The sequence below is a fragment of the Amia ocellicauda genome, chromosome 7 (assembly GCF_036373705.1).
Source record: "Amia ocellicauda isolate fAmiCal2 chromosome 7, fAmiCal2.hap1, whole genome shotgun sequence".
Taxonomy (NCBI): domain Eukaryota; kingdom Metazoa; phylum Chordata; class Actinopteri; order Amiiformes; family Amiidae; genus Amia; species Amia ocellicauda.
This window is the reverse complement of record NC_089856.1, coordinates 41,381,533-41,393,798: the sequence shown is the minus strand read 5'-3', so window position 1 is coordinate 41,393,798 and position 12,266 is coordinate 41,381,533. Positions and strand designations below refer to the sequence as shown.

The 12,266-nt window shown below is 39.3% G+C and overlaps 1 protein-coding gene across 3 annotated transcripts in view; it reads left to right on the top strand.

The window, feature by feature from the left end:
* agfg1a (ArfGAP with FG repeats 1a) overlaps nucleotides 1-12,266 on the top strand; it is a 35,190-nt gene that overhangs the window by 10,133 nt on the left and 12,791 nt on the right. For all 3 annotated transcript variants that reach the window (XM_066709669.1, XM_066709670.1, XM_066709671.1), the window contains exons 2-6: nucleotides 3,203-3,296; nucleotides 9,970-10,085; nucleotides 10,196-10,358; nucleotides 10,448-10,622; nucleotides 12,109-12,228. In XM_066709669.1, coding sequence (XP_066565766.1) covers nucleotides 3,203-3,296; nucleotides 9,970-10,085; nucleotides 10,196-10,358; nucleotides 10,448-10,622; nucleotides 12,109-12,228 — 668 coding nt within the window. The remainder of the gene's footprint in view (nucleotides 1-3,202; nucleotides 3,297-9,969; nucleotides 10,086-10,195; nucleotides 10,359-10,447; nucleotides 10,623-12,108; nucleotides 12,229-12,266) is intronic.

Below are 12,266 nucleotides of genomic sequence, written 5' to 3'. Positions count from 1 at the left end.
ATTTATGCATTTGTTATACAATATTGGGCTACTTTTAATCCTTACAGTGACATATTGCTCAAATCCTACTTGTATGAATCCTTTTAAAGAAAGCTTTTTTTAATAATTTTGGTTATTGAGGAATTTTCTCATTAAATCCAGCACATGTTCACATACAATTCTTTCAGTGAAATATCAACACTGCAAAATCTTCAAAGAGAACCTCAAATACAAAGTGCATCATTTCAGTGATCCAAATAGTTAGTTTAGCTGAGAGGAAAAACGGAGGCATGTGGATCAAAAGTTGGCCGATTGTGCTATAGAAGTCCCTGTTGGGTGATATGATCCACATGCCTCCTCCTCTGCAGTGTGAATACTTCCATGTGTTGTAAGTTTTTCACCATCTCTGCAAGTGCTGACATTAAGAGGTGATGACACTTTCAGTATGTAGTGATTAATTGTCATGTGTGCCAGGCAGACCCCTCACAGTGTGTTGGTGCAGCTTTTTGATCTAAAACAAACCTCCATGGTCTCCAACACTCTACAGAAGGTCTTCATTTAATGAAGAAATGTCATGTGGCATAGAAATCACCATGGTTTGGATTATACACTGTAATAGTGCAAGAACAGTGAATAATTTATCTCTAGGATCTAGTCTTACAGCTCAGTCCTGCAGTGCAACAACCACAAGTGAAAATCCTTTAAAATATATATTTCCCCTATTTAGACTAAGATTCACTACCAGATAGTTAATTATTCTTACACTAAATAATTTAAGGGCAGCAGGGGAATGAACCGGAATTCATCAGTGGTGCTGTTACTAGTGTAGGTTACAACTAGTGTCCTGAACTCTCTGTAGTGAGTGACGCATGTTCATTAACATGTAATAAGGTTTCAGGTGACACACACCGTGTAGTGTTTCAGCTTCAGAGAGGATTCCAAGTCATTTTTAGTTTCCACGAAGTATGAAGCATTATAACAATTTTAATAGGTGCCCTGAGGTGTTTCCTGTAATATTTAAGAATGTTTAAATGTGTTGGTGTAGGTTGCTCTTTTTGTTCGTTGGGTTCAGCTCTTGAACAGAGAGGGAAGAATGAGTTGTGTGCCCAGATAATGACAGGCTTGTACTCTCTGGTTATCACTGGCCGCCATGTGGAGAATAATGAAGATATTCCTGGAACAAGCTACTATCAGCCCCACAGTGCCTGGGCTCAGCGCCTTCCCATGCCTGCAACCTACATTGGCCTACTCTTTGAAACCCCCCCTCCATCACCCCTCATGTTCTCAGCACATGTGAAACTATCGGAGCCACAGAGGGCTGAGGGTTTCAGCTTGTCCTATGAATTGCATTTTGATGGTTGATAGCTGGCTTTTTTTCTATAGACTTTATAAGACTGGGGTTGCTTACTCTCCCATTTCTCTTTCTATACTGAGTTAAGGTGCAGTTTGTACTTTTGATAAAACCCAAGAGGTGTTCACAGCACTCAGATTGAGGCCCGAGTTAAATCCAGTACTTGAGCACTGGGCTGAGCTGAAGCACTGAGATTTACAGCAGTTTTAAATGGAGATTTATTTTTTTCCAGTAAACAAACAGTATGTTTGACTTAAAGCATGAGGCTCGGTGGTCTGTTAAATGAAGTAAATGATGGACTGTGGCATAATCATGGTTTCCTGTATCGTACTTAGATTAAGTTAGAATGCATTTTCAGTTATCATTCATATTATTAACACCCATGGAAAAACATGGTCTTGTCAATTTTTATTTTATGTCATGTCTGACGGTGACCATCGCCCTTGTTTTTGTTTGACCTGTTATTCAAGTGTCTTATCTGAACTTGCTAATACCAATTTATACTAAAAGAACACTTGGAGTGTAAGCTAAGTATTTTTATGACCTAGATGCCTGGGTTTTCAAATGTTACTTTGAGGTGTATGTTATCTTGGCATCTGTATTCCTGGGTCCTCTGCCCTTTTGTGATAGGAATCCAAATTTATAGAATAAATTATTCATGAAGTAGAGAGGTGCATCTTACAATTTTCTATCAACCCTAGTTCCTTGTTTGTGTGTGTGTGTGGGATGTTCATGTGCATGCTTGTGTGTCTGTAGCACAGATGGACTGTCCTACTTAATTTCTTCCATAGAAGGCGGTCAGAATAAATCCCAAGGAATCTTTTGATAAATGCTCGCCCATGAATCAGTATCAGATAGCAGCCAGTGTTTCATTTTGCTTCTGCAAGGGGAAGGACAGGATTACTTTAATTTCTGCTCCCATGCAAGCACAAAGTGGAGTCTATTATTATCCTTATTATCACTTCCTGCTTTTCTCTAGACAAGTCACCTTAGAATTCCTCGAAATATTGGTTCTAGCACAGGTTGGGTCTATTTTGATCACATTCAACCCCATGTCTTCTGTATGCGGTGAAATCGGCAGAGTTGTTCTGCGGTCGGGTACCATTAGGGAGCAAACTTTTTCTCTTTTTAAATAGTGCTGCATTGATCATTCTACAAGACCTTTAACCATTGAGTTACTATTGTGTGGTTATTAGGAGTTGCCCAGACCCTGCAAAAATTAGGAGTTTATGGTCAATCCATTGATTCCATATGAAGGAGACGTAACATCCCCAGATGCGGATGCTGTTCTTGTGCATAGTGTTTTTCAGTATGGATTGTGAAATATATTTTTTAGCACTAAGCATATACAGCCAAGCACTGCTGCCACAGTTCCTTCCTCAAGCATGAGTCATTTAAATGAAGAAATTCTTAGCTTGGTGGAAAACAGCAGGATGTTTTAGATCTAAGTTCATGGGGTCGCTGTCCTGTTTTAGGACAGGTTCAGTGACGGATGGGGTTAAAAATGCAATGCTTACGACATGCCGAAGGAAGTGCAGGGCTTGTTTGTTCTGATGCAACATTAAATAAAGCGAGGTGGAGCAGTAATTAGGAAGAGGGAAAATGGCTAAAGGAAATGAGGCATTGTGCAGAGATTCACTGACAGACCACTGGCTAACATGCATTGATCTTAATGATAGAGTTTTGCACCTACTAATATAGATGCATTTTAATTCTCTGTGCTGTTTTATAATGGAAATTTAAAACTGGCTTTGAACTGGACAAGTTTCAAATACAATCCCATTTTGAGACTTGAGGGCACTTGTAATTGCTGTCGGGTAAATCTAAGGAAAATAATGAAGACTAAATTTGTTTTGTTTATTTTTCTTCCAGACGAGGCTTAAATCCACCCCACAGAGTGAAGTCTATCTCCATGACTACCTTTACACAGCAGGAAATAGAGTTCCTGCAGAAACACGGCAATGAGGTATGTACGGGGTGAAGGACTTGTACATGTGATAGCAGTGTGCATTGTTGAGACATCCAAATCTGCCCATTTCCCATCACGGTCCCCTACTGATCAACTTCTTCTCTGTGGCACTAACTTCCCTCCCTGCTGCTCATGTTATTTTGACACTTTCTTTATTTCGAGTCCAATCTTACATGCTGATTTGTTTTTCTTTGCAGTGTTTTCCTTGTTTAAGATGTGCATTTCATTTATCAAGCATTCTTTAAACAACTGGTTATCGTTCTGCCTTGAAAGTGATAAATACGGGCCGGTGTGAGTTCGAAGGTTTTCTACCAATTTGTTTTCTGATGCTTTTTCTAAATGTAAAAACTTCTGATTTTTAAACATTCATATTGTTTTCATGTTGTGCCTTATTTGTACATTTTATTCCTTTTAGAAAAATAATGTTTATAATTGCCAATTGGTGTAAAACCTTTGAATATGCGCCAGTATTCCTTTGCAAGTTGTATAAAGATTAACCGCTGATATCAAGTTTTGCTCCTTTGTACATTCCAGATGTCTGGTCAGTGGTGGTTATTTCACACAGGGGGTTGGGGCTGGAGTATACATTTCAAGAAACGTATATCAAAAGATGTATAAAAATGTGTGCCTGGAATTTTCTACTTCTAACAGCTGAAATAATAACCTCAGGAAATTACTTTCTCGGTGTAACAATGACATTTTTACACTATTTTTTGCATCTCTTTTCTGGTGGTCCTGTGGGAACCATGGAATGTACGCCTGAACGAATGTGAGGCTGGTGGCCTGTTTAGACAAACGCAGTGTAAAGGAAGTTTCTGAAAGTGAGAACATCCTTCTCTTTGGAGTTAAACAGACGCCCTGCCAGTGGAAGTGTGGGGGTCTGAAATTTGCTCTGTGGTGGAAGTTGGATCTTTCTGTTGTAAAGCACCTTATTGCCCTATACACTTGATTTAATAGTTTAATGAAATTGTGCTAGTATTTAACAGACTAGATTGTCTTTAGCGACATAAAGATTTGGTCTCGGTAGATGTGAGGTACAGCCTGGTGTCTTTTTGAATGCTGAGCTTGCATGTGATCAAGCAATGGTCTATAAAGGCTTGACATGAACCACAATGCAGGTCTGTTTCCTAATTAATTTTGAATATGGTTTCTTATATTTATCCCCCATTATAAAGTGAGGCTGTAAACCTGTCCCCCCAGGGAAAGCAGTGAGGGATGTGGCATTGGAAATCCCCTAAAATAAACTCTGCCATCGCGGTTCAGTTTTTCTCTTCTAGGTCACGATGATGGGATCTGCATTGACATGCCATGCCGTTTCTTAATATGCACTACAAATAGAAACCCAGACTTTCACAGTTGATCTTGGTCTTTTTTTTGTGCTGCATAAACTGAAGATGAAATGTGTTTTGAAGGTTCCTCTGTACTTTTCTGAAAGGTGTTGGCCTTTGGTATGCAGGTAGGACAGGCACTCTTCTGGTGAAATGAGTCGAGTCATGTATTGCTTCTGCCTTTAGCCAAATAATTAGATTGGAATGCTTTTGAAATTGATCTTACTTTGTAAATTTAGTATGAGTTAATCACCTTACTCTGCCCAGAAAATAACATGTCTACACGGTTATCTACTCTAGAGTAATGTGGGTGATTGTTATTGTTCACAGAATTACATTATTGGACTAGTATTACATTATAATTACAGTTGGAGAAATAGTAAGTTAATCATAAATAATAAGTTACTTTAAGTGAATGCTTTTTATTTTGTTAGAGAAAAAAACTCAAATCTGTGTAATTTCCCTGTCTCAAGCAATGGCTGTGCTCTTTGGCCAACTCCCTGCCTCTTGGGAGTCAACAGAATCTCCTGTTTAAAAGGCAATATCCTGACCTGCTTTCTGTCTGTGCAGGAGTTTGGCACTCTCCATTCAGACGTTTCATAGCTGTTGCTGCTTCTTGTGCCCTTTTTTTTTTAGTCTGTCCCTCTTCCCACCCACTCCCACTCCGCCTCTTAAGTGGTGGAGATTTAATGGGTCTTCATGCATTATTTTCCCTACGCTGAGAAAAAAGCGGTTTCAGAGGCAGCTATAGCTTTGTAGCTTCTCTGAGCTGCAGGCCCCTAGTTGGGTGTCTCCTGTAATTTGGAGATTTCAAAGGGCCCTGCTGTTGTGGATGGGGTTCACAGCAATGGCTTCAATGTCAGGAGCGCGACAGCATCGCTGGATCTGTTTCAGGCAGACAGAGATGCTTGGCTTCTCTTTGGTATTTTGTCTTTGTTTTATACATAGTTAAAATCTTTTAATGATGGAAGTGTAATGTGTCCAATGGATGTTATAAATTCTTTTTTATGGTTAGACGCATCACAGAAAATAAGACTATGTACATTTCATTCATCTCGTCTGTCCTCAGATATTTCACACTTTGCTAGTCCAAACTGTACGCCAAAATGAAAACTTTGTGCAAATCTTTCCCATTACCATCTCGTTTATACAGACAGAGTTGGCAGAAACTTTTGAGGATGTATCTTTGTACATCACACACAGGATGGATAAAAGCCCAGAGATGTAGCTGTTTATGACCAGAAAAACAAAGCAAAAAAAACTGATCATTGATGTGCACTTTTAATAAGGATCATATCAATAAGTGCTTAAGTAGAAATCAGAAGCCCTTATGAGGATCTCTTTTCCTGTTGCTAAATGTCCATAAGACATAAGTTCCCCAACCCTGTTGTGCGTTCGCTGTGTGAGCTGGCTATGTTCTCTATTATTGATCACTCTGCAGGGAGAGTGACTGCGGGCCAGGAGTGCTGAGTGAGTCATGTATGAATAGGACACGCCCTTGCTGAAGCCAGCCAGAGCTGCCCTTTACTGTAGCAAACAGTTGGGACCTGTTTTTCTCCAGGATGAGGCTTTGGAGGCCTCTGTAGCATTAAGGGTAAATTAGAATGCACAATATAATTTCTTATGTGAAACCACATCTGTGTTTCTGTATTGAGCCTTTGGTATGTATTGCAGAGAAAACAGAGGCACACACTCTCCTATAACTTAAGATCCTATTAAGCATTAGATGGGCCTTTCTGGCTTTTGTGTTTTTAACATTTTGCTCTACAATAATTGCATTAAATTTATTGTACATTAGGAGAACACATTAAAAATGCCAGGTTGGCAGTGTGTAGCAGTGCCCTACAGTCTGTCCTGTATTTGCTACTTTTGCTCAATAATATATTATCTTCTATTTGCTAGATTCCTCCATAATACTTCCAACTTGCTACACCTTCTTCCATGGTTTGGATTTCCTCTGGCAGGATGCAGTGGTTCTGACTCGCTGCTGCTTGTAGCCTTGTCCTCTAACAAGGTTACTGATCTAAAGCCTGATTCCACTGGGACTTTTACAAGACTGTATAAGCAATGACAGTATAGGGGAATTATATAATTGCAAAAGATAAATCTTCACAGGATATCGAACAGTCAAGTTTTCAGATTTTTAGCTCATGGCCTTTTTAGTCTTCAGCTACATTTCCGTTTGACTGTATTAGGAGTCTCGCCTACAACTGGAAATGTGCATATCCCAGTTCGATGTTTCTTTTGTGCTTTTACTTGTCTGTTAATCTAGTCTGTTTCCATGATAATCCCCAGGTAACGATCCCCAAAATACACATCAAGATCATATTTTCTACAGGTCTCCCAAGTCCCCTTTGTGTTTAAATGTTTGAATTAATAAAGCTTGCTAATTGTATTTTATATATATTTTACATTTTAAAAGGCCTCAGAGAAGAAAGTGTGGATTAACAGCATTTTGCGATCAAATTGATTTGGTGTTTACTGTGCTTGGTAGACTACATAAGGGATTGTATAGGACAGTTAGTTAATTCCTGATGATTCTTAGTTTTGTCAGCACCATTAAACATTTTGGACTGCCTGTTCCATATAACCCATGTTGTCCTTCTGCAGTTATTAATTCCAATGGGTCTTTAATAAAAAGTCTTTCACGGATTAAACATCTGCCTGATTCCCCAATCTTCGGGGAAAGTCGGCACAGATCACTCTCCGATCTATTCCAACCACTGTGTGAACAGAAATAGTTCTGTACGGTCTTCAGAATGATCTACATTAATTTATGGATGTCAGATCCTGATTAGACACATGCAGCTTCAGTAGAAGAGTTGTCATGGTGATTGAAGTCATTTTAATTAATCAGTTCTTAATGCTCTGAAAAGTTTGATTTGTTACTTGGAAATATTAATTTTAGTATCTCTAGCAGGATACACGATTTGTGTTTTTAAATGGTTCTTCTACCTACACTGTACTGAACAGCACTGCTTGAGAACAATTTATAACTCCTCCTGTGTTAACACCATATTCCTTAACTGACTCATATATATGAATATTGTGATTTGCCAGTGTTACCTGCTAGCGTTTTAAAAGATTCCCCAGAATAATCAAGATTATCCAGCTTCTCTTAATCTTAAAAATGATGCTGGCAGCCAGTTGTGTTCCTGGTTTAAAACTAGATCAGTGACACCATGGGAAAAGTCACCTGTATGTACTGATGCTCTGTGCACACTGCAGAAAGAGCAGAACTTTCCTTATTGGCTCATTGACCTGCAAATATAATGCTAGTTTGCTTGATGCCCTTACCATTTTTCAAGTAAAAATGTAATGCCGTCATGTGTGTGTGTGTGTGTGTGTGTGTGTAATGTGTATACAAACACACAAAGAGGGATATTTTTAAGACATTCCCTTAAATGGATTACATTATGCAGATGTGGTAAATGCATTAAGTGTACCAGCATAGGGAGAGGATTCCTTAAACAGCAGTCAAAAACTTTCTAAACAATGGCAAACACTACTTTATTTGGTTGCTGAAATCTGCCAGACAAATGTCTTCCAACAGAACACGGTAGTATAGTATCACTTTTTTTTTAATCTGTAGCTGGGTTTGCCAATTAAAATTTTAATCTTCATTAGCATTTCTTGTCCTGCCGCTGGAGAATGCTGCTAAATCATTCTTCCTGCAGACTCAGACATGTTCTGTGCAGATTAGTAGTTTTATGGCAGCACTCCCTCCCCTGCAGATGCATTACCCCCAGGATCTCTGATTTCATTGCTTGATGCAGATGTAGGTACATTTTAGTACATTTTAATGTAACCATGCTTACTTAAGCAAAATGACTTAATTATTTACAAATAAAAAAATCTTAAGTGTATGAATCCTTATTCAACATTTCTGGGGTCTATAACTCCTTGACTATTTCTGACTAATACAGCAACTTGCAAACCTCTCTGAGTATGAGGAATAGCTTGCTGAATCTGTGCAAATGTGGATTTAACTTCTAGAACAAATATCTGACCTTTTCCAGTAAGGATGTGGTTTCAGACTGCAAAGTGTGTGCAGTTGCATGCTTGCTTTTGCTACTGCAGTGTTTATTGTGTTAGGATGAGGTATTGTTTTATATGTAGTATTCAGGGAACTGTGATCAAGACCGTGATCATGTAATCTGAGAACCAGCCTAAATGTTGAAAACCACATAGATAAGGCTCACAGACTAGCATACACACAGGGCACTCGTTGGCTTTTCAGCCCTTGTATGCATAAGGGTATGGTTTACTCTGGCAGCCACTACAGTACGCTTTGATAAACACCTCAATCACTTACTTGTTTCCAACAGACTTTACCCTCTTCTGCTCCGATAACCATGACTGTAGGTTGTCATTGACAAAAAGGTATTTGAATACTGAACTCTCTGTGCTTATGGCTTTTAAGGGGTTAATGCTCTGCGCTGGTGGAGCAGGGTCTCTGCAGGCCCATGAGCCCAGGAATGTGTTGTAATGCAGAACAGTCCTAACCGCCATTTCATAAATGGTTTCCAGGTGAGGCTTATGTGGACAGTGTGCAGTACCCCTGATTGGAAAATTGTGCTGGTTGTACAATTGCCCTTTATGTGCAGTTTAGGTGGCTGTTCATGTCTCGTGCAACTTGTATACGGTGGCTTCTGCCAAAAAAGTTGTATCATTGTTAGCAGTGCTGAAATGCTGGCATCCTGTTTACTGTCTTTAGTAACCACTGAACTGTACCCATCCTCTCCTTCCCCTTTTAATAAGATAACATTTAACCATGGTTACTCTTCCATTACTATAGAGATTTAACCATTACTTAACTTCACCTGCTGCTTTAATGGATATTTTCTAGCTAAGCCTTTGTTATCTTCTATGTATGCTGTGGAGGTTAAAAACCCTATTTAAGAACATTACTTTTAATATCCCTTTCTATGTACAAGAAACATGCACTGAAACATGTTCTGTTTATACATTTGTACCAAAGAAAAAGGCTGTCAGTTTACAAGCAGCCCTGTTAATTGGCCTTTTGATGTCATTCATTGCTGTGTTGTAGTAACTTGACTACAGTGCAGCCTTTGTATTTTAGAGTAACTAAATTAATGCTTTTTGAAAATGGTTGCTTTCGACCGTGCCTGAGACCTCTGACCTGTTTTAGGTCATCCCTAGACACCTGTACAAATATAAATAGCAATTCGGACATCCCTTGTTTTTATTGTTAATTTTATTTGTTTTAAAACCCTGATGGCAGTGAAGTTTAAAGGTCAGTTTGTACTCCTGGCCTAAAGGGGGGTGTGGGACAGCCTGTTTTTTATACACTGATCAATTCTTGTTCTGTTGTCTTCAAGGTATGCAAACAGATATGGTTGGGACTGTATGACGAGAGGTCTTCTGCAATTCCAGACTTCCGTGAACCACAGAAAGTTAAAGAATTCCTTCAAGAAAAATACGAAAAGAAAAGATGGTAAGGGTTTCTATTTGGTCGATTTTTAAGAGGGTTAGCTTTTTCAGGCATTTTCTTTTAACCCCCCAACACTGCTCTATCGCCAATAATGTGGAAATATTTCCTCTCAGGTACGTCCCTCCAGAACAGGCCAGGGTGGTGGCTTCAGTTCATGCTTCGATCTCGGGTTCCTCTGCAAGCAGCACCAGTAGCACCCCTGAGGTCAGGCCGCTGAAGTCTCTGCTCGGAGAGTCCGCACCGACGCTGCACTTAAACAAAAGCACGCCCAGTCAAGTAAGGGCAACCGAGACTCGATTGATTGGTGTCGAGGCTCCGATGGACATGCGTTCGTAGTGCCTGTACTCATTATGGTTGTCCTTTAGTCCCCAGTAGTGAGTCGTGCTCAAGTGCAGCAGCAGCAGATGCAGATGTCCCAGCAGGAGAAGAAATCTTTTGACCTCCTGAGTGACCTGGGAGGAGACATCTTTGCTGCTCCACCCTCTCAGACCACGGGCTCAGTCAACTTTGCCAACTTTGCACAATTCAACAGTCACACAGGTAAGGTAGAGGCTAAGGTGTTTTTTTGTTTTGTTTGTTTTTTAATGCTAAATGGACTCCCTCATATTAGGATGCTCCTTCCTTCGCTAATGATAAGGACAGTGTTTGGATATGCCTTGCCTGGTACAGTGCCCAGACAATGCGTCAGTCCTTCGAACGATGACCTGTAGAGGTTACAGCCCCCGGCCTATATGAATAAAACTTTAATGTTAAGTTTACATCCCCTTTTTCTGAAAAGCTAGTATCAGTTGTTAAAACTATAGAACATTTTGATTTTCTTAACTCAAATTAGTAAAATTAAAATGACATGTCCTAATTTTTTTGGTCAGGAAAACTTAGTGAGACTGTTTTATAGATCTGACCCCTGGAGTTTAATGAATTACAGTCCCGGGTCAGGACGAATCAGTCAGAGAAGTGAAGTACTTGGTTGTCTCCCTTTCCGTTCACATAAACCATAAGACAAGAACAAAACATGTCAGTGCAGCTGCTTGCATATTGTGTTTTAAAGGAGCTGTGCTGAGGGTATGTGTTGGGTTTTCTTTACGTTTGTTCCGAAAAGCGCTCTGCTTGGTCTTACCTGGTTTCTTCAGGTTTTTCATTGTGTGTGTTAGACAATGGAGGCTCCTGACAACATTTCTTGGGAAGCTGCTGCTTTCGTTAGTGTATGTTTTAATGTTTTCTTGATTGGAGCAAGTTGGAGCATTAAACAAAATGGTATGAAACTGTGTTAGTCCCACGTAGTTGGGTACATGGCTAGGTACAGTACCTAACCCTCTCTGAAACAATTATGATTACATGCTTTGTGAAAAGTGCTGATAATTTTAAAAGGCATGGGAAAGGTAATAATATGACTTGTTCTCTAGCCGTTTGCTAAAAACAAATTAAACCTTGTAGGTACATATGCCAATAATGACACACCCATGACAGAATATGGATAAACACATTTCTCATTCATCTTTTCATAATGCCCACAAAAACCTTATACTCTCACACTTGCTTTCAGCAAGGCTAAAAACCTGAACACCAGGATATTAAAAACATAATAGCACTTCTAGAACATATCTCCATACTGACCTCCGTTCAACATTTTAATTTGCAATTAATTTGGAGTCTTGTGACCTTTTTTTAAACCCCTATTCTCCATGACTGTGATATTAAATTGACTTGACTTCTGGGGAACTGCTAAACTGACTTGAGAATTATTACAAAGGATTATTGTAAATAGCAGTAGTCAATTGAATGCAAACTATTCATGTAAACTATGTAATTTATTATAGATAAAATGTAACAGTAGTTGTAATTGGACAAAACTCAATATAAATGGGAAGAGGAAATCAACCTCAGTTTCATTGCATGCCTATGTACATTTTCTCAAAGCATTCATCTTTTACAGAGAATGTAGATTGTTTTAAGTTCTCATTTTGTGCTCATGTAACCATTAATGTTTTTGTTTTTGTTTTGTTTGTTTCCCCTATGATTCCTACAGCCCAGAATAATGCAAATGCAGACTTTGCAAACTTTGATGCATTTGGAAATTCTTGTGCATCGGGTAGTTTTGGAGGTTTCCCCACAGCGAGTCAGCCACCTTTCCAGCCCCCCAAAACAGGTAGAGAAGTGCGTTCTGGTCCTTTTGCCTGGCTAAAC